Here is a 22,500-nt window from a genome sequence, read left to right as displayed (position 1 = left end):
ATTTAACACTAAAACACAAGGAACCCTAGGAATATTTCTAAACTAAAATTTTGCTTTCATGGCGCAACTAGCTACTAGACTAGCTTTTGAAGGTCACAAAACATTCTCGTCACCGAGAGCCCCGGATCGACCCAAGGCTCTGGGAAACTCTATATAGGAAAGCATGCGCCGTAGGATGGTGGCTCCTCGTGCAAACATGAATGCACCAATTAGAGACACTTGATTGTTCTTCAAGAAAACCAATGAGAAGACACTTTGTTTCAGGGTTTTTTCTTGGCCCTTGCAGGTCTCTTTTCCTTTCTTCCCCCTCCCCCCCACCCCCCGAGAGCCCCAAATTGTATATTGCAGCAAATGAGTTATCCGTGTCTCCGCTCTAGAGGTTGGTTGTAAACCACCTATAGCCATTTTTCCTTTAGAAGAGAATGTTTGGAACATAATCATTGTAACTGTCGCGAGAAGAGTTGGCACTAGTACGATGTATTTTCCTGCTCAAGTTCCGTTCGAAAGAATAAAGCCATTTGTTCGCGTGAATAGTCTTTTGCGATACTCACCGTTACGTCACCTATTGTCATTCACTTGCCAACCAAATATCTATTGGCTGTCCAAACAAAGGGGTCTTTTGTTCTGCGGTTGGCAAAATTCAAATAGCAAAAGAATTGTTAACGAACAGTGAAGTCTCCTATTGTGATAAACCACTTCACTTCTATGAAGTTGTCCGACCTTGCAATACATTATAAGAATTATACAGTGCGTGTACCGGTAACAACCCCCGTCTTCGAAGGCTAGGTTTTTCACTGTTGAAAAAAATCATCTTTAGCGAAATGCAGGATCCCGTCATAGGCTCTCGCTAATAGAAAGGTGCTTTCTTCTTGCATTCAACTACGCACGGCTTTAAATTCTCGAGCCGTTTATGCACGTAATGTCGCACAAACCAAGCGTTTCTTGCGTGAGCGACCAAGCGTGCGTAACGCAAACTCGTTTGAGACGTGCAGATACATTGTAAGAATGAGGAAAATTTCTTCGAGAAAATTTAAGATTTGTGGTCAGTCTGAAACAATTATAATTCGAATGCTTCTAAAAGTTAATATCTTTTCAAATCTTCTGGTGTGTGGAATTTAATCAGAAAAACTTTTAATTTCATGTGTTGTGCCTCGAGGGTTTTTGCGCTATTTCTTATGACATTCCCGAGGTAGCCTTCCACTGACTTATGAAAAGAGAACGCTTTTCGTTTTCGTTATAACTTCTTTGAAACGAAAAACAAACATTCCCAAGAGACTAGTACACTCGAGAAAAACATCAGATTATTTAGTTAATGGATTTCAATTGTTTTTTCCAAGTCAAGTTAAATTCCTTTTGTTCATTCGATTGTGAATTGTTCCCTTGACCTCAGCTGGGAAAGATGTTTACTAATCCAAAAATTGATTCTACTTAGAGATCAACAACTAATCTTCGGCGTTGCTAAGACAAACGGGAGCTGCATAAAGGAGAATAGATGGAATCTTTCAGATTTAACAGTGGACAATGAGACTGTTAAAATCTCAATGAAATAACTTTACCTTAGATTAACAGGTTACCTTCATGAAAACTGATGGAAAAGCTAATTGCTTCACAAACCTCGGCGCCGATTTGATGAATGTGGAAGGTTAGTCAGGTCACCCGCAATGTTTGATCGCGAAAGATAAACTTGTAACTAAAATAGGTTAACATTTGTATGCTCTTGTGTTTAGAAACTTGTATTTGATTGATCGTAGGTTTTAGCGAGGTTCCTCAAGTGTACTACAGTGTTTCTCGCGGCCGGCATACACTTTTGTTTCAGTTGCCACGGTCATTCGCTGAATTCAGACGGACATGGCGCACCATTGTGTCACTAAGAGTGTAGGAAAAAAGATCAGTCGTTGAATTGCCATTGAAGGAGTCTTTCTTACAAATAATGGACGCTAAATCCTACGATTTTCTTCACAGAATAACGAATGTGATGTTGAAGTCAAAAGCAGGAATGACCTACGAGAAATCTATCATAAATATCGATATAGATTTTAACGACGAAGATCGGTCGATTGCAAGACCACGACGCAAAAATCGCAAAGATGACTTATTGGTGACTATTCAGCCCAGCGTAGAGGCTCAGAGGACTTCATTTGAAATACAAAAGCGCGTTCAAGAGCTTCAGAAGTTTCGCATAGAAAGTCAGAGCGCAGTGAAGGCGCCCTTACTAGTCACAGCACTCGTGAAGAAAACGAATCAACGACTCGATGCCATAGAGGTGAGTATTCATGTTTACATGTGTTAACCCGAAGTATAAACTACAAAACACTTAACCCATTTGTTTTGTGTTTAACTAGGTTATTAACTACTTTACACCAACGAGGTTATTAATTATGTCTTGGAAGATCAGTAACTCGCAGTATACATTATAAAAGACAACGTATTCGTCAGTTTTGCTCATTTACTAGCTCTCAATTTTGAGGTTGCCATGTCTGAAGGGGCATTTCATATGATCAGATTACAACAGATTATTCTTAAGATTTTCAACTGATTGCCAACAATGCTAAACCCCGTCGCTGCGACTTAGTTACCATACGTAAAGGGTAAGAGTCCACCTAGAGTTCGGAAAGGAGGAGAGATGGCGTTCTGGGGCAAGCGAAGAGATTTAGTGAAAACGGCAACTCGAGTATTCAGTTACTAAAAAGCAAAAACAAGAACTCGGACTGTCAAATTTTGAGAGTTTCGATGAAGCTGTTTTATCGGGCAACAGAGAGTCAAAGCAAGTTAATAATATAACAAACGTACTTAGTACGCATTTCTAATCGCAATGCGCTTACAATATAAATGGAAATGAATGTCTAATTTATGTTTAGTATAAGAATCTAATATAAAATATCAAAAAGTAAATAAATATAAAGTACATATGTTCATAGATAGTATTCATATAGTGAGCATATAATATTCACAAAGAGAACATATAGTATTAATCTGAAAAGTTTACGAAGAAAATTACGGCAAGGAGTCGACAGTTTTGAACTCAATAACCATGAAATCTAATTTTTCCTCCTTTGACATGCCGGAAAAATGGTTTTGGGTACTTTTTTTCCGCAAACAACTTTTTATGCAGAAGAATAGACAAGAAGAAAATGTCACGTATACGGCAAACACGAAAATGCCTACTTTAAAGTAGAAACGGCAAGCGGCAGCCTGCAAACGTAGAAAATGGCGGGAAAATCATGGTCACGTGGTCACTTTTGCCGTTTCTCTATCATTAAAGTGGTACTACGACCAAAAAAAGATTTCTTTTTTTTCTTTGGATTTCAAAAGTATGTTAACTAAACACTAAATGATCCAAGTTTTAAGTTCTGATTTTAAAAAAACACCTGTTTATTTTAACTACAATTTTCTTATTTATTGGTCCGCCATTACTAACTTTAAAATCTTGAGAGAGCTGGGTCGAGGAGTAAATGACGTCAAAGACTCACTAGTTTAAGAATGCAATGCGTGTGTACGCGGCTGAATTAATATGCAGCAAGGGAGTTTCGGGCTTTCAGACTTTTAAACCCGTGTTTTGCATATATAATAAATTGCGTTTACACGCTGAAATTTTAAGCTAGTGAGTAAATGACGTCATTTCTCTAGATCCAACCCTCTGATGCGCAATCGGTCAGTTTTGAACGTGAGTAATGGCGGACCGTGAACTCAAAATAAACAGCCTTCGGATAAAACTCAAAGCTCAAAATTTTGCCAGTTAGGTGTTAAGCGAACACACTTTCAAAATCTGAAGAAAAAAAGGATATGATTTTTTGATCATAGTACCACTTTAAGCAGAATGCCGAAAATAGCATTTACAATCGCCGAATTTCGTCTGCATTTCCAAATTTTGTTGAGTAATGGTAGCGGCAGATCCCTTGTAAAGAGGGTCGCACCTCTATTGATCGCTTTCAAGTCCATTTCTCCCCATTGAAAGTAGTACGCTGTATTATTCTCGGTTTTCACTTGACGTCACGGCCGCCATGTTGGATCCCCTAAAAAAAGAAATGGCTGCCATGTTGGAGCCCCGACCAAATCCTATCCTCCGGGAATTTAACTCTATTATTATACAAACGTTTTCTTTTGTTTTCGTTGAACAACATGGCTGTTGATCACGTGAGTGAACAGCAATTGACTACAGGTTGACCCATACCTGGGCAGCAAAAGACGCAAAGTATTCACCGAGGGGCCTTAGCAAAGATGGCTGCACAGCCAATGAAACCACCACTTTTAAACTTCTCACGTTAGTCCCGTCCATCTCGTTCTGACGCAACTTAGGCGAAGTTTCTCTTTAAGCTTGTCTCCTCACGAACTCCGTGTTTACTGTTGTTGTTTTTTCCGTTGTTATAGATAGATAGATAGATTGATAGATAGATAGATAGATAGATAGATAGATAGGTAGGTAGGTAGGTAGGTAGGTAGATAGATAGATAGATAGATAGATAGATAGATAGATATGGTGAATTATTCATCTCGAATTTCCGAATAATTACAAGAGCTAATATCTTCGACACATTACATTTGCAGCTAAAACACATAGCATATTCAGATACATAACTAAATACATCCTAACTCCTAGCTATGCTATCAGTGAAATCTAAGGCCATGCTAGGAGATCGGGCATTCGCCGTCGCAGCGCCGTCATTGTGAAACTCTCTGACTAGTGAGCTTCGCTCAATCACTTGTGTAAATAGTTTTAAAGCTCATCTTAAGATCTTTCTTTTTAAGGCGTGGCCAAACGCCCTCAACATTTCAACGCAACATCTTGCAACATTGTTGGGCACAACATGTTGAGTACGTTTGGCCGCCCTGTTGCGATATGTTGCGTGCGTTTGGCCAGTCCATTCAACACATGTCGCAACATCATGCAACAATGTTGCGAGTGCAGCACGATTGTTTATGCTCTTTTAACCAATGATATTACTGTTTTGTGGCGATGTCGTAGTCGCAGCCATCGCTGTTTCTTAAATTCCCTGTTGTCAGGACGAGGATGGCTGAGACACGTGCCAAATCGTAAAACGCACGTGCAGGGCGTGCAGAGCTATTAGAGAAGTTTAGCGATATCGCGTTTACTCGAAACGGCAAACGAAAAACGGCAGGCTGCTTCTTGTCACAAAAGCATGAAAATTATCTGTCTTTTTTTGAGAATTTACTTGCTGCCTGTAGCTAACAAGCAGGAAATGAGGTTACGAGTTTCTTCCCTTTTGGCAAAACGAAATTTTAGTCCGACGATTTCCGTAAACGCGATGCTCTTAATTGTTTTCGCTCGTATTGTTGTTTGGCCCTCTGGACCTCGTGGACGTCGAAGTTGCTAAATTAAGATCCCTACTAACATTGCGGTCCTTTATGGTTAAATTACTTGTTATATTTAGAACTAGAGAGGAGGAGGGAGGTAATAGTTTGAAATCATCAATACGTCTTCAACCATGACAGCCTAGCTATTTAAATTTCTGGTATTCCAATTTTCAGAGACCCGCTATGATACGTTATCACGATACCAACACACTATGAAATTATACGATGATAAGACGGACTTGCAATTTGACTCGAGTGTTGTTCAGATTTCACGTTTGCCACTCAGTCTAATATTCTTTTATTCTGTCGTTTCAGGAGCGAAGTCACTCGCAATTATCGGTAAGTCGAAAAGAGAAGCGTTTTGAAATCAATGGTCCAATATAAAAACACTCGTCAACCTTAGGTGCAGGATTGCGGAAATTAATTCCTTTTTTGAGGAACGAGGCATAATGAAATGGGCTTGCAAACGGACACAACATGTTGGTAGTTGCTGACCAATTCAGTTCACACGGGGCATTTTGGTTGACTCCAGAGGTTGATCACATAGATACTCCTTGTGCCAAGAAAATTTGAAGTGACAAATCTTTCGTTTCTTGTAGCCTGTTTTCTAAACTAAACTGTCAGGAGAACACAGAAATTTCTTTCATTCTACAACACACTTCTGAAGTCGCCAAATTTTAGTAACAGAGAATATTGCGTTTACTCAGTAACTGTTTTTACCGAATCGAAATTACATTCCTTTGGCCCGCCCGATGTAAGGACATTAAAAATACTGGCGTATTAAGGATGCGTTATTCTCTCGTCGAGGCAAATTATTTTGAGATTTCACAAGACGAATCATAGACGAATGAGGGGGTTTCTGTAAAAAGAAACTTAAGTGCTGCGTCGGTGGAGTGTAAAACACGAAAATTTTGTTGTTGCGAGTTGTTGCGTCCGCCAACACCATCCAACATCTGCAGAACCAACATTGAGAGTTATTGCGGCCGTTTGCACATAACATGATTTACCTTCATCAATAAGCACTTAATGACTGGTAGGTGAATTGAAATATGGCTATTGAGGAAGATTCAAGATCCAAGTTGGTCCTGCAGATGTTTGTAACGGTAAAGTAAATGTAACGATGTTGGATGGTGTTTATCAGACGCAACATTATTGGGAGCTTTTTATCCGATTTCTGTAGCACGAAGCGACTAGCAGTATTTCTTCTCCCCCCTGGATGGGATGCTAGTCCAACGCAGGGGCTACCCCCCCCCCCCCCCAGCGTTAAATTCGCCGGTACCCATTTATACACCTGGGTGGAGAGAGGAACCGTGAGAGTAAAGAGTGTCTTGCCCAAGAACACAACACAATATTCCCGGCCAGGACCCGAACCCGGACCACTCGATACGGAATCCAGTGCACTAACCATGAGGCCACCGTGCCTCCCACATTAAAAAAAATTGTGAACTCACAAAATTCGGCTGCGTCCGCTTGCACTACCAACACCATCTCCCAATGTTGGGAATTGTTGGTTCTTTAGATGTTGGATTTGCTTCGGCGATCACGGAGCAAAAGAAATGTTGTGAATTGTTGGCTGAAACGTTTGACCAGTTTCAAACTTCCAACTTCGTTCCCAGATCTTTTCTCCACCCTCTCCTCGGCGGAGAAAATCCCTGGGAACGAGGTTGTCAAACTTCGTGCAGCAACTCCCAACAACACGGAACAACATGCAACAGGGTGTGCAAACTACGGTGGTTTGTAAGGGCCATCAATAGTTCAGAAAAAAAATTTCATAATGACACTTAGTAACTGTCAATTAACACTTATAACTGACAATTGACACTTATAAGTACCAATTGACAAGTGTCAATTGCCAGTTATAAGTGTCAATTGCTACTTATAAGTGTCAATTGCCGGTTCTAAGTGTCAATTGCTACTTATAAGTGTCAATTGCCAGTTATAAGTGTCAATTGCTACTTATAAGTGTCAATTGCCGGTTATAAGTGACAATTGCCAGCTATAAGTGACAATTGCCAGTTATAAGTGTCAATTGCCAGTTATAAGTGTCAATTGCTACTTATAAGTGTCAAATGCCAGTTATAAGTGTGAATTGCCAGTTACTATCGTTGACAGCTGGAAGTGTAAATGCCAGTTATAAGTGTCAATTGACAGTTACTAAGTGTCATTATGAAATTTTTTTTCTCAACTATTGATGGCCCTTACAAGCCACCGTAGCAAACAGACACAACCTGTAACACCCAACAATGTTGGAACAATATTGGCCAACAATGGTGCGTCCATTTGCACGGGGCTTTAGTAACTGTGTTTAATTTACTGTTATTAAAATCGTGTGTCTGAATTATGAATTGCAAATTCGTTTATTATGCTCGCTGCCTGGCAACAACGTCCCAAAGTTCTCTAATTTTCTTAGTGACATGGCTGAGGCTTAGGGGAAGACAAGAGGAGAGATTTTTGCCTCATGTTTTTTTACTCGATCGCTTCGGGCCGGGATTAAAATGAACAAGGAAACATTTAGCCATGTATGGGCCTCCCATGAAACAGCGCGAGCACGGGTCATACGATGTTGATTGGAGCATCCATGCTCGACTTCTTGACTCGAGCTTCAAATTTTCCTGGCACAAGTAGTATCTATATGATCAATCTGCGGAGTCAACCAAAAATTAAATGTTTTAAATGGTTAAAACAGAGGATATTTAAATGTTTTGTTGATTTGCCGAAAGAAACATCAATAACACAGCAATATCCGGTTATGATCGGTTGTCTTACAAAGAAGATTGGTTTGCGATTATTGATAATACTTGGTAATCCCAGCCGACAGGATAAAAGGTTTTCCATCATGTTTTTAATTTCCGCCATTCAAGAAGGCAAGCAAAATTAACATCACTGCGGTTTCGTAAATCATCGGCAATGGGACCAACCAACGGGAACAACCCTGAACGCATCAGCTGCCCAAATAATTTTCGGAAACATATCTCCCGTGTCAAAATATTTACACTTGCCTCAGAGATTCGACTTTATAATGTTTGGCTTAAAAGATCGCAGAGCGTACTTAAACGAATTCCAGAAAAAAAAATGTATTCACGAACATGGGAAAGGTAAGCGCTGCATCGTCTGACGACAGAATCACGACCGTTTCTACCTTAAGAAAAAGTCGTTGTCTTTTACTGAATCCATACTAGAGTAACAGTTGCATGGACGAGGCAGGATTGCAAACCGAATAAGCTCTATTTGTATTTTTGTTACCTTGCAGGCTTTGGAAAAATTTACTTGGGCAGCAAGAGTTGTACATGTATTGGTTTCGTCCTGTATGCGGTGGAGAAGGTATTTTATAAATGAAGGAATTCATCTCAACAAGTACAATTTGTTTTAAAGTCAAGGCTTTTGCCTCATGTATAGCAAATGTGGGTGCCAACACGATGTCATCTTAGTTTTAGTCTGTTTTGTGGCACACTTTTGAGAAAGGAGAGTTCTACATTTGAAAGGGAAGACTTACGAGTCCTTGCATATGGACCAAAATAATGACGGGTCACCTTATAACTTTTTACTCTTCGCAATGCCAGACCATAGTTTTTACTATCAGGAGAAGCCAGAAAGGGTTAAAGTTGTAAATTCCTAGTTTAGGACTTTACCTCTTTTTCTTTGTTCAAAACATTTTAAGCCATAATGCTTTGTTTTTTATTACTTGTATTCATCACACAGTAAAACGCCAGTAAAACGGACGACTATTTGCAGGAAAAATTGCACTTCTGTTCAAAACTCGGAAATCAGAGCAAGATTTTCCGTCAACTTCTTTCAGTTTTCTCAAGACTTGAATGATTCTTATTATTGTTACTGGTTTGTTTTGCTTTTACCTGAATGAAGCCCTTTAGCCTGTGAATACAGTCATCCGCCCTTCATTGCTCACCGGATTGCAAATTTAAAATGAGGAATACATTGTCATAGTTAAACTTGAAACATACTGATGCGCCAACATTGACACCTGTCATGTTTATGAACGACGGTTACTCAAACAATTTCAAGTTGAAAATAACCCGCTAAGACTTTAAATTTTATCGGTTTCAACATCAAGTTAGAGACATCGTGACGTACTCGCACACGACTGGTCGTTGATGATTTCGCTTCTTTTCAGGGAGGACGCCGATACTGACTGTTGCAAAGGCTCTCGCTATTGGTTGAGATAACAATGCACACAATACGAAAACAACAATGTACCCCGACCCTGAATACAAAAGGTTGCGTCCTGCACTTATTCAATACTCTTAGAGGGTTGTAAGCACTACGTTGTGCCTCAGTTGGAAACTATCCTTTCTCTTTGTTCATGTCTTGTTTTGTATACATTAGGTACAAGAGGCCCGAAGGGTTTAACAAAAACAACACTTCTTCACTCCAACCGGGAGCAAGGAAGGGCAGCCAAAAGAGTAAAGCGGGAATCGGGTTTGATTCACCAAACTTTAAGGAAAAAAGCAAGGTAAACTGAAACTCTCGCGCCAACTTCAATGTCATGTCCCGATATAACTGCAATAACTTTCTACATTGTTTTCTCTACCGGCAGATTTCTGATGATTTGCGACAGACTTTAACGTCACCGCCTCTTGTAAGAACAAATGAAGAGCTAAAAAAGGTAACAATTCTGTATCAAAGAGGATCGTTCCGATCATTTCTTTTACCAAGGTTGTATTTTTCGATTTGGGTTTGTTCTCAGGTCCAAAGATTATGCCGTAGTACGCGTGCGTTCATGATATTTCCGCTGGAGAGGGAAGTTGACTTGTCCCGTTGTGTTGCATATGAGAGGTAAATATCTTAAACCAACTGGGTCCTGTAAGTTTTGAGAACTTTTCCTGTTCCTGTCCAGCCGCGCTGCATTATTTTGTTCCAAATGTATCGCATATGTAAGATCAGCCAATTTGTGGGTGTCTGTTTACCATCCTAACAATATCCATGCACGTCTTCAGCCATGTTCTTGGCTGACTACTAACACCATGAAGCACCCTAACAACAGTAGTGTACGAACGCTTTTTTTTCCAATTTCGTTTTGCCCTACCTTTGAAAGCTTTCTCAAATTCAAAACATTTATGACAGTAATTGAAAGCAAATTTTCCAAAGAGGGACGATTTTGCACTCAAATCTACTTTGACGATGACGCTGAAGCGAACTTGTGGCCTTAACTTCCAAGCGCTTGAATCCGGCTGACCGTTTGACATAAAGTCATGGTTTACGAAGCGATAACTTGAAAGCCACTTAACTTATATTAAGTAACTTATATTTAACCTGAAGCACACTTAAAGAAATGCTTTTCTGTCCGTTTTCGGTTTTCATTTCGAAATTCGATAGAGCTGGTATTCACCAAAACCACAAGCAACACATACAGACCAATTAATTAACTTGTTGATAAGTCACCTTCAGCTCTTACAAAAGTTGTTAACTATCAAACGCTTTTGATTTGGCGTATGTCTCTTCTACTTTTGCGCCATATGTTTAAACCAGCTCTAAGGTTCGCTTATTTTGTTTAGTTATTCGATTTAAATGCGAAGAACATTTTCCGAAATTAAAAGTTTCGTTTTCTTTTGCAGATACGACAGTGGCCGAGTTTTAGCTTGTCAAGGAAGAGTACCGAGTAGATTTTATTATATTCTGTCTGGAAGAGGTAGTTTGATATTTGTTATTAAAAGTGTTTTGCAAAAGAGTATCGTGAAATCAAAATTAGCCAATCACAACAGACATTCATAGACAATCCATATAAGCAAATCACGATCGGTTATGCAATTCCACGCAACCAGTGCTTGGCGCGGGAGAATACGTGTTCAGTTTTGATTAGATGGAAATGTGGCGCAAGATGATTTAAAAGCAAACCAACTTGTTAAGCAATTTGCCAAAAGAAGGCAATAGTAAAGAAATTGTAACCTTATCCATTCGCAAAATTAATTTTCATGTTTTAGATAGGGTAAACAGGATTACGAGGACAAAGACAACAGAGAATTGAAATTGGAATCTGAAAAGCATAGACGATGATAGGGAGAGAAACTAGACAGATAAAAAACAATCCAGGCACCATTTGTTCGAAGGGTGGGAAACAGAATTCTTCTATAATTTAAACTTCCCTTCTTTCTGATATTCACATGGATGAAAGAAGTTTTCACCCCTAATATAAAGCCTTTTCTCCTTACCCAACTTATGCCCTCAATTCTCAATTCTTGGCACACCTTCGACGTTACTTCAATGTTCAGCTTACTTTTTGGTAATTAAAAATGACAGCATTGTCATTTCTTATTTGCCAGTGAGTAAAGTTTGCGTATATGACCTGGCAGCGGGTGTCACTAAGATGTCTTTTGGAGAACTAATTCAAGGAAATACTACTGATGTAAGTAGATGTAAGTAACTCGTTCACGACACACTGCGCGAGCGTTCTTTCGTCATTGAGGAGACAAATTGTTAATTTTATCGTGGATAATTGACATATGTTTGTGTCATGTTTCTCCTTTAAATGTGATGAAAGGAAAAATCGCGCAGGATGTGCGCAGTGAAAATGTGTTGGCATCTCGACAAACGTTCTGTCATGTGTTATGTTCTCACGGGCCAAACGTTATCTTTTCTGCTTGTTTAAACTTAATTCACATGCTACAGTTCGTCCCTTTTCCTCAAAGCATGGAAACTCACTTTGCTCCAACCGCCATCCATGACCTTGAAACGTATGCAGTTGTTAAGTCACAACATGGAGTATCACGTGAAGATTCGGTCGCTAAGTAACCGCCGCGCATGCTCAACAAAGTGAGTTTCGACTCTTTTTCCCGTACTCGTCGGCCCAGCACACGCAAAAGAAAAGAAACCTGGGGCCCGTTTCTCGAAAGTCCCGAAAACTTTTCTGGCCCGAAAAACCGTTTGTGAAACTGGCAACCGCTTGTTTTGGAAAGCCGATCATTTAAGGACGTTCGCGCCCATTGCTACTGCGCATTTTTTCGCGCATGTCACGCACACGTCATGCATCGCAGATCACGCAGATAAACACGATGCTAAAGGCGAAAAAATTTTCCACAAGAATGGAACGTGAAAGTATGTGGCATCATGGGATAGCTTTGGAGCCAGGTCTTCTCGGAAATGTCACGCAATGGCTTGACAGTGCGAATAGACAATCGCTTTGAGAACTTCGCAGCGATTTTACTCTCTTGAATGCTCGGTGACCCCCATTTTTCTTTCCATAGATCACTTCCTTTCTTGATTTTGTCCATTTTAACAAAAAACAAAAAAAATCTGTACGTGAGAAGTTACAAATATTTGGCCTTTTATGCTCTCGTGCGACCGAAGTTTTCTTTCTTAGACTAATATGTATCGTTTTTCAATGTCTATTTCACCTTAGAAAAAGACATCAGCTGCAAAGGTTAATTTAGTTATATTAGTTATGTTGAACTGAGTACGTTTACCTGATCTAAATTTCACTAATGTAGCTTTTTTATTGCTGACAGTTGTAAGCTAAGATCGTCTTAAAGTAAAGCAATCTTCTAAAAATTCACCTCATTATCTCGAAAACGAGCACGGTGACCCCCCATTTTTTTTGCCTTTTTGACAAAAGTAGATCATTACCTTTCTGCGTGGCAAGTTAAAAAAAATCTGTACGTGGGAACGTTTTGGGCGCGAACGTCCTTAATTAACATGTTTTCAAGCCAGCTAAAAGAAACATATCTGTGAAGTTTGACGACTTAAATCCTCTCCGTTCTTGAGATACAAAGGGAATTGTGACACCCGGAAAACGCCCGAAAAGTTTCTGGACTTTCGAGAAACGGGCCTCTGATCTGCCAGCAGGTAATTCGTCCCTTCAATATGCCAGCCCTGCAACTTGCGTACATATATTCTATATCTTATTTAAATTGACGTGGCGGATTTTTTTGAAAGTAGCAGCCGGTCTTAATAGATAAATCGTGCCTAATGGGCAGAAAATTTCGAATGCGATCCTTTGAATTTGTCTGTTTCTTTCCCCCAGCCTGTTGAATTAATGAATGGTACTTCTCGAGAACATTCGCTGATTTGCAAAGGTCCTGTAGAGGTACTTGTGTTAGATAAAGAGGTACGTGTAAGTTCCTTCGAGCAACGGAGTGTTGAAATTCCTTGCTTTTCATTTGATTTGCAATTGCATGGTGGCGTTACTTCTGTCCAGTCAAGAATCTAGGAGCCCAGGAGCTCATTACTAGGAGCCTCCATTGCAGTAGATCTTTGAGTCAACCTTTGCGCGTATCTTTCTATTTTTAGAACGAACCCTTGAGCTGGAGACTCGCATTTACGATTTAAATACAGTTTTACTGCTTTATTTGTCTTCGTTAGAAAATGACTTCACTCTGATTGGCCTTTTAAAACAGTGCGTTCAGAGCCGAGGAACTCGTGGCGTTCTAAAAATAGAAAGATACGCGGAAAGCTTGACTCATAAGGACGTGTATGAGAGGGGCAAGCTTCTACTCATGGGCTCCTGAGGGGCCTGTTTCTCGAATGTCCCAAAAGCCATTTCCAAACCGCCATCCACCTTTTTCGCCGGATAGACCGATCTTTTAACATTATTTTCAAGTTATCAAGTCACATGATTGTGGAGTTTGATGACGTAAAATCTCTCCCTTCTAAAGGTACGGAGGGAATTGTGACACCCGTAAAGGCCCGAAACGTTTCGGGAATTTTGAGATAAAGTCTACTACGAGCCTAGTGGCCCAGCGCTTATCTCCAGTTACTGTAGCAGGAAGCGACTAGGAGTATTTCTACTCCCCCCTGGATGGGATGCTAGTCCATCGCAGGGTTACCCCCAGCATTACATTTGTTGGTACCCATTTATACACCTGGGTGAAGAGAGGCACTGTGAGAGTAAAGTGTCTTGCCCAAGAACACAACACAATGACCCGGCCAGGGCTCGAACCCGGGCCGCTCGATCCGGAGTCCAGCGCGCTAACCGTTAGGCCACTGCACCTCCCAACGGGCCTTATTTAGATAGAGTCACTGGGACGTGGAGTCAACCGCATGAAAGACAAACCATCATGTTCAAACCGAGTAAGAACAGGATCGAGTCTCACATAAAAAGAATTCTTGAACACGCTCGAACAAAAAGGGTGGATTGGAAAATTCATGAAAGAAAGCTCAGGTCGGTTATCTCGGAGTATGTCATTTGCTGTTTTATCTTCTCGGGAATAACTCGGTCTGTTCGAAGGTAATCAAACGGCAATAAAGAGTATGGTCGTTAATTTAAAACACATCATGCTCTATTCCACATCTACAACAACAGTATCATTTTCATTTGAACTCAATTTACTGATCCAAAAAGGCTTTGCGGTCATCTCGCCACTCAGAGGCTCGCCACCAACCACCAGTTACGCTTTAGGAACGAAGTAAGGGGCGAATTGACTGATGCAAAACTAACTTGTGGCAAGAAGACTGGTGCCCTCGGCAACGTATTTATGGCCGGGGCCGGGGTCTTTATGCTACCTCGCAAGATCTAAGTAGTTTTTTTTTAGTATTCCCGTCTGCCTCGGCGACAATAATGTTCCAACGAAGAGGCTATGCGAGTTTAATGTTGCTCACTCAATTATTTGTGTATTAGCCTGATTTCATGTAAAGCAAATGGGATGCTCAGCACATGAAAACATTGCGTCATTCATGTCAGGCGACTTGTATAAACTGTTTATTTCTCTATAATTGTTTTTCCTCGACGAATTAATTATTCGCTCAGTCGAACATTCCACCACGTCCTGTCACGAACACAGTCAAGTCGCCATATAATCGACAAGTGTTAACAAGTTAATGAGGATACAACTGGTGTTTATTTTCAGGACTTCATGGAACTTATGAACACGAACCCAGATGGAGGTTTGCCTATTGAAATATTGAGGTAAGTTCCACTTGTGATCTCAGAAAGAAAGAGAAAAGAAAGTTAGAAGTCAACAAACCGCGACAGTTTCCTTATAGAGTAAACACTTCCTTTACGGGGTAAGCAATCCGGCATTGAAGTTTTCCGAAAATTATATCTTTATCGATGGCATGTCGATGGAAAGTTGCGAATATTTGGGAAACAAACTAATGTTTTCCGAGTAAGAGTCGAACCTCCAATTATCATTCAACAACTACTGAGCATTTAAAACTTGAGACTACTGGAAGCTGGTTCATAAACCAGTCTAGGTAACCTAATGACTTGATATCACTGAAACATTTTCGTACAGGGCAACGAAAGGTGTCTTCTTGTAGTGTGCTTATAAATCATCGGCTTAGGTATCGTTTGTCGGGTAAGAAGATTAATTCAGTTAGTGGTACAAATTTGTTGCGTTTATAAAAGGGCTTAGTTGGGGCCTTAGATTTGGTCCAAGTTCTCGTATAGTGTTAATGATTTTTAAAGAATTTTTATTAGAATCCAAAGGCAGGAGCTTATTAGAGCAGTTAATACGAGAGAAAATAAGCCACGGCTTACATAAGACGCGCACCCCGTATAAATGGTACAAAATCTACGTTCACGGCTTTCTCAAGCCACGGCTTATCCTGGCCTGGGAGTTTATACTCGTATAAATAGTTCCTTTCGCGCATTATGTATGCCGCCGCCGTTTCTCTCGTATAAAAAGCCCTATTGAAGTAAAGCTTATGAACGTTAGGGGCTTATCAAAGAACTCACCTTAAAAATTAGCAACAGAGGATGCGTGTAATGAGATTTCGTCTGCTTAAAACTGGCTGAATATCATGATCTCGCGATAGAGGCCGTATGAGTTTTAATCTGAGCACACGTAGAGGGAATGTGGGATATTGAGAATGAAATGACCGAAAAGTAATGATCTTTTCCCAGATAATTAGATTTTATGTCAATAATGAAATTAACATTTATATAAGTGTCGACGGTGGTATTCAGTTAATTTATATCGCAGCTTGTTGGGTCTCAATTGTAATCAATAGTTGACCCACAGTAGCGTCACTTTGTTTCGGTATGTTCATATTTTCAGCCTTAAAACTGTTTTGCAAAAAGGAAAAGATACACTACATTCCCAGTGCCACTGTATTTGTTGGCACTCAGCCATGTTAAAGTTGTAGCCTTGAAATGTCAAAGACTTGCATAAACATTAATGAATTTAGAAAATCACGTGTTTGAACAAGTGTTTTTGCACGGGTTAAATTTTCAGTCACTAGATTATTTTATATGAAATCTTTTTTCGTTATCGTAGACGCCTAGTTCACTTTTTGAAGTCTTTCAGTTTGCGGGTTTTTTTTGTTTTTTCTAAGAGATCCGCTTCGCTGATTTTCTACTTAACGGCAACAAAAGATCGAACTGACGAAGTTATCACAGAAACGTCACATTGTTTAAACAGTTGTCTCTGGTACATGTTTGCAAATTTAAGGCATTATAGTATTTATTTCTTTGTAAATAATTTACATATTATTAAGGGGTGTGGCTCCTAACTACCAATCCGTCGCCATAGACCCCTTCAAATAGTCATTTCTCGAATTCCTTTAACTCTACAGAAATCCTTTTTGCCAAATGTGTTCTATCTAACATTCCTTTGTATGATTCGACTCACAACCATATTTGGTAAATCACGTGACCAAAACAGAAAATGCCTACTATGTTGTTCTCAATTTTTTAAGGCAACAGTATGAGAACATTCTAACACAAAATCTGTAGCATGGATTTAAAGGAAACGAGATGCTTCCCCGAAGCATACACTGGGTTGCCTGTGGTACGTGTTACAGAAAATCAGAAGGCACTGAATTGTGTGGTATTGAAATACAGCATTCCAGTCCCTGAAGAATAACAAATAAAAGAGAAGCGAGAAACATTGGCTTTTGGGCTGACATGTTGATAATTTTCAAGTTCCCTCACGACTTCTTTTCACCACAAGTGTGCCCTCTGAGCATCTGACAGCTTTGTAATACTAAAGTTCACTGAAGTTAATCCGTGTTCAGCGGGGTTAGTGTTAGGATGGGAGACCAAAACAATAAACCCCTCATAAAAAACAGAAGCATCTGACCGAAAATACTATTAACGCTAACAAATGCGAACTCAGCAAGGTACAGATTTTGTTAGCTTGGTTCATGCAAAACAAATATCGATGAAAAAGCAAATAACTATTGATACACAGTTTTTAGAAAGAGCAGAAGGAAGTTTCCGGGACGGTCGATCGAGAATAAAATATTTACGACATGAAAACAACATTAGTTTTGAACCGTCAATATAGAATATAAAAAGTTACGATCAGCGACAAACATTTTGGGAGATTTTTGCTACGTTCAAATAAATCGCAAAATCGAAAGTGACATGGCCGGAATTCAGCGAGCTCCGTGATTAAGTTACCGCGGCATGTTTACTCGCCAAACAGTGAAGCATCTGTGTCAAATGATGGCAAGATACTGGGTTTTTGTAAGTTTCTTTTTCTGTCAAGTGTTATAAAGTTTGACAATGAAATGAGCGAAGTCAAAACAAAGATCACAATCGCCCAACTCTTGTTTATGCAAAGTCAAAATTTACTCTCCAAGACGCGTACGACGTTATTTATCACCAGGTAATTCCATCATTTTGGAAATAGCAGCTACTTTATTATTCATCTGCGTCACAATTTTTCACTGATTTTGGGGCTCATTTTGTTGAAACTCAAGCACGCTTCCAACAGGCCTGTGAACCCTTCCTGCTTACAGAGCACTACTAAGAAACTTCTCCCATATCACATTTCAACCTTAAGCTCGAAAATTCAATACACAACATGATATTATAATTCACAAAGGCAGAAAATACCACAGAATCCTTTTCCAGCGAAAAATGTATTGAAACAAACAACATATTTGCTCTTAGAGGCGAAAACCTCTTCCTATTTCATTGCGTGCGTGAAGACAAGAAACTCAATCGTGTCAAATTACCATGTACTTCAGGTAAATACAGCTCACTTTGATTTCGGCTCGACGGGCGATAGATTGTTGTCGAAGTCCATTACTCGTCGCTTTTGAGATTCCAGGTGTTGGTATTTCACCGCCTGCCTAGTTTATCCAACTGTCTTTCCATTATTGAGCTCCATAAGGGTATATTTTGTTTAAGGATCCACTAAAACGCCATTCGCGTTACATGACTTTCGACGCCATTGCAGGCTATGTTAATGATTCTACTGTGTCCACCAGAGAAATCTACGCAGTTCCACTACCCTCTCGATCCTAAGAAAATACGCGCAGAAGGCTCTATGCACAAGGAGGACACCACTTACCAGGGGAGTGACAGGCAAGACTTTTACCGACACGGAAAAAAAAAAAGAAAAAGAAGAAAACAAACAAACTAAACGCAGACCTCGACTGGGTTTGCCATACTGGCAACCCAGTAATGAATTCCCAAAACATTATGACGTCATAAGGTCCTTTTTTGACACACTTTCCAAAATATCAATTTTTTTGTCCAAATAGAAATTCCATGCTACAGTTTACGAAAAATGACGGGCGGTTCCCATCCGTTGAGAAAAGACACCTCTTCCTTTCGTTCCCTGGGGGCTTTTACCTGTTTTTCACTAAAAACGCACGGCAGAGGACTGGGACTAGTTGCGCATGCGCCTTCTGATTGAAGTGTTGACAGATTTCCATTGAAAAAGTTACTTCATAGAACCATCCATACAACCTTTTTGTAAGGGTCTTTTAATAAAAGCTTCCTTAGCAGCCACTGTCTTTCTGTGGTTAAGTGCCACCCCCCTTAAAAACTGAACTACGGATATTTCCAGCATTTTCATTGGTTCGCCGGACACAGGCTATCATTTCATATACCTGCTGTGCCTAATATGGTCAAGGAACGCGTCAGCATTAAAGCGAGCTGAAAACATTTTTGCAGCTCTGAGAAAAAGTGGCCGTCAAAAGCCGTTTTGGACCGGAATTGACCGAGGCAGAAATTAGGATGGAAGAGTTGTTGATCCTGAAGTTTTTAATAAAACAATTATTTTACTCGGGTCTTGCTGAATATAAAATGATCATAACTAATTCGGCGTTATCTATCACTTCATATCCAGCGCGCCCTCGTAGAATAGTTGTTAATTAGCTAGAAAAGTGCCTTCGTCTTGCTTTCATGACTATGCACTATTGCTCAATTGCGATGCGTAGTGGTTGCCAAGTACAATAAGGCTTCATAAAGTTTTTCATTTATTTTTGTTTACAGGTCAATAGAACTTTTCCGCAATTTTCCACTGGAGAAGTTTTTCGAAGAAAAAGATGCCATTGTCACGAAGTATTTCGCGTAAGTAATCAGACTGTTATAATAAATTAGCCAAATCGACTTTGCCGATTTCTAGGAGGAAACAACTCGAAATTTACGTTGCCAATGTCATTTTAACAAAATTGATTCTCTAACTCAGTCATGTCATGGGTCGCCAAAAATCTCTCAACCAATCAGCTAAGACTAGGTGTGACTCGCTTGCACGCAATATCCTGCGCTTCGTACCAGCTTCGAATCCTGATTGGTTCATCTTTCTCCGGCGAACGTCTAATACCATGAGCCAAAGGTAATCACTCTTCTTCGGCTTCTACATGAAAACTAGTGATTTATATTTAGTTTGTTGTTTGTCCTTGCAAACACTCCATACGTTTTGAATGTGTTTGGTATTTTTTCCCGCAGGAAGGACACAGTAATAGTCAAGGACAGTAATGACACGCCCTATTTCTACATCGTTAAAACTGTAAGAACAATTTATTTTTCAACTCAACTCATGCCTTTGTTAATTGACTTCGGTTTCGGTGTTGACCTGAATTTTCAAGGGAAGTTACACAGTTAGACAGAGAAAGTGAACTAAAAGCTAATTATATCATTATTTATTTGAATAATACTGCATCTTCCTCTCTCTTTTGTCATATCGATCCCACAAACGTTTTTATTCAACGAAAACGATGAATTTACCATTCAGAAACACTGGTCTGCGAAGATATGATCCGAGTTCTTTTTAACAAGAGTTGTTTGGACGCTCTCAGCCGGCGATCTAAAGATTTGTACTAGGACAGGCCACAAGCTAGTTTTTCTATTTGAAATGTCTCTTTTTTGTCCATAAAAGGGACGATGTAAGGTTGTCAGAAAGCAAGATGTCCTAGATATGAGCAAGACGACAAAGCTTCCCAGCATTACTACAGACACAAGACATTCACTGCGCAAGCGTAAGTGCCACCGGAAACTCGTGTCCCTATTTTTAGATTCCTATTCTCAGACTTGTTTATATTAAGATTAATGGTTTCCGCCGAGTTAATATATGAATTGATTCACAATTTATTTATGTACTTGTTAATTTAATTTATGCGACGCGAGCGGAGACATTCCGCGAAGTTGATACTCGACTTGAAACTTTGTGCTGTCTTCATCAAGTTATGCTGGAATCTCAGACTTAATTGTGTTTTGTTATCCAGGGGAAATTTAGAGAAAAGATCGACAAATGTCAGAAACGAAAAAGAAATGAAGATTATTTTTAAGATATCAAAATATCAAGATTATTTTGAAGCACTTATAGTAAATGTTTCCCCTTTTTGAGTCAGACGAAAGGAGCAAGAAGCCGTCCTGTTTAATAAGGCTTTTCTTCATTTTTTCGCAGGCTCAACTCCCGGTAGGAATCCCACAAGCTTGCTGGAGGTATGCGTGTTCTTTTTTGTTACCTTACATCCATCTATAGTTATTACTTGGTTTTCGAATGAGTGTCGAGAATGATTTTTCTTGTTGTGGTCCGCTACTCAGACTAAGAGCTCGCTCGCATCGCACGATGGTCTGAATTTTTTTGGCCTGACCAAAACTTGAACATGAAACACACTCGGGCGATAAACATGATGACTCTCAATTTCGCTTAAAACTTGAAGTTTCGTATGTCCCAACAGACATCTACATAATTTAAGGTTATCCAAATTTCAAAATGTTGTATGACACATTTAGGGAGAGTCCTGGAACTATATTTAGATTTTGTTGGACCTCTGATTGATCCGTAGACTACTTTGCACCCTTGAAATGAATGTATCCGTCCTCATGTCTGGAAAGCCCCAAATTTTTTGGGTTTGTAGACCCTTGAGAAACGAACCCCTGAACCAACACTGCATACGCATGCGCTTTGGCAAATTGGGAAATTTGAGATGGAACATATATAAAATTCGCATATTGAGCGGCGGGTATGAAACGATTTTCCAAGCGACGTTTGTCCCAGTTACTATGGAGCAACTAATGTAGTTGCAAAGAGGCATAAGAAAACCAGGCTTAAAAATTATTCTTGAGAGTAGTGATACAATTTATTTGTCTTATTTTCATGTTCACTTTTTTGTACATGTTTTTTTCCCTGCAGCTGACTCACAGCTACTCGAAACAAAATCCACCACTATTTCAAAAACAGAATAAAAATGCAGGTAAATGAACAAGACCGACTGCAGAGCCTTGACATTCATTTATCTTTCCCTCAACGGCTAAGCGTTTGCCTGATTGCTAATACTCTCTCTTCCCCATCTCGGGAAGCACTTAAGCTGGTGCGATTTGCTTTAGCAATGGCAGTGAAAACGTTGCTACAACTTCTCCCACTTAGTACAAGGAACAGTGAGGCACGTTAGGAGTTTATACATATCGATACTGCTCTTTTGAGAGGACGCAATCGTTCTTTGTTGCCCCCAGCCAGAAAACCATTGTTCTATCGGCGGATGAAAGGCTTGGGAGCCAATTTCAAACCCAGGCTTAAGAACGAATGTTTCCACCCTGCTCAAATGAACGCAGAATGCTAAACAACATGCGGCAGACATATTTGGTCTCTTATGTTTTACAGATAGACCAGTGGAACCTAACATTACATTTACTGACGACTCTGAACTTCTGTTGTGTGATGAAAATCACAATGTCGAAGAGACTAAAGAGATGTACCGGGTATGGATAAAGTGTCTCCTTACAACTTTTTCTTGGGCTTAAGAGTCTGCGTTTTGTCGATCTCAAGCCAGGTGTATAATAAAAATCCACACTTTTTCAAATGAGGATAATGCTCTATCACTTTCACAGGAGCCTGTTTTTTATGGTCAAATGGACGAGATTTGTGCAAGGAGGTTTAGTAAAGTTGAAAGAAAATTATCGCAAACATCCATTGGTGTTAACGTACCTACTCGAACGGCACTCCTTCAAATCGCCCTTCTTAAACCAGGAAATATGTTTGTAAGTATGATATTGGTCTACTTCTTTCTTGAAAAATATGTAATGATGTATGTTGTTAAAACGTGTAGCCCGCTTTG

The 22,500-nt window shown here is 39.8% G+C and overlaps 1 protein-coding gene across 3 annotated transcripts in view; it reads left to right on the top strand.

Moving 5' to 3' along the window:
* The first annotated feature begins 1,221 nt into the window (after nt 1-1,221).
* LOC138015092 (uncharacterized) overlaps nt 1,222-22,500 on the top strand; it is a 27,243-nt gene continuing 5,964 nt past the window's right edge. Inside the window, exons 1-19 of one of the 3 annotated variants that reach the window (XM_068862009.1) lie at nt 1,222-1,642; nt 1,752-1,875; nt 1,963-2,263; nt 5,629-5,652; nt 8,564-8,634; nt 9,655-9,781; nt 9,866-9,934; nt 10,016-10,104; nt 10,884-10,957; nt 11,589-11,671; nt 13,286-13,369; nt 15,108-15,166; nt 19,433-19,510; nt 19,889-19,949; nt 20,319-20,418; nt 20,847-20,884; nt 21,579-21,639; nt 22,047-22,144; nt 22,274-22,423. In XM_068862009.1, coding sequence (XP_068718110.1) covers nt 1,579-1,642; nt 1,752-1,875; nt 1,963-2,263; nt 5,629-5,652; nt 8,564-8,634; nt 9,655-9,781; nt 9,866-9,934; nt 10,016-10,104; nt 10,884-10,957; nt 11,589-11,671; nt 13,286-13,369; nt 15,108-15,166; nt 19,433-19,510; nt 19,889-19,949; nt 20,319-20,418; nt 20,847-20,884; nt 21,579-21,639; nt 22,047-22,144; nt 22,274-22,423 — 1,755 coding nt within the window. In that variant the 5' untranslated portion in view covers nt 1,222-1,578. Of the gene's footprint in view, nt 1,643-1,751; nt 1,876-1,962; nt 2,264-5,628; nt 5,653-8,384; nt 8,409-8,563; nt 8,635-9,654; nt 9,782-9,865; nt 9,935-10,015; nt 10,105-10,883; nt 10,958-11,588; nt 11,672-13,285; nt 13,370-15,107; nt 15,167-19,432; nt 19,511-19,888; nt 19,950-20,318; nt 20,419-20,846; nt 20,885-21,578; nt 21,640-22,046; nt 22,145-22,273; nt 22,424-22,500 lie in introns of those variants that run through there. The other 2 variants (XM_068862010.1, XM_068862011.1) reach the window with 2 other exon arrangements.

This window comes from Montipora capricornis, chromosome 9 (genome assembly GCF_036669925.1).
Source record: "Montipora capricornis isolate CH-2021 chromosome 9, ASM3666992v2, whole genome shotgun sequence".
NCBI lineage: Eukaryota > Metazoa > Cnidaria > Anthozoa > Scleractinia > Acroporidae > Montipora > Montipora capricornis.
This window is presented reverse-complemented; position numbering and strand designations above follow the sequence as displayed.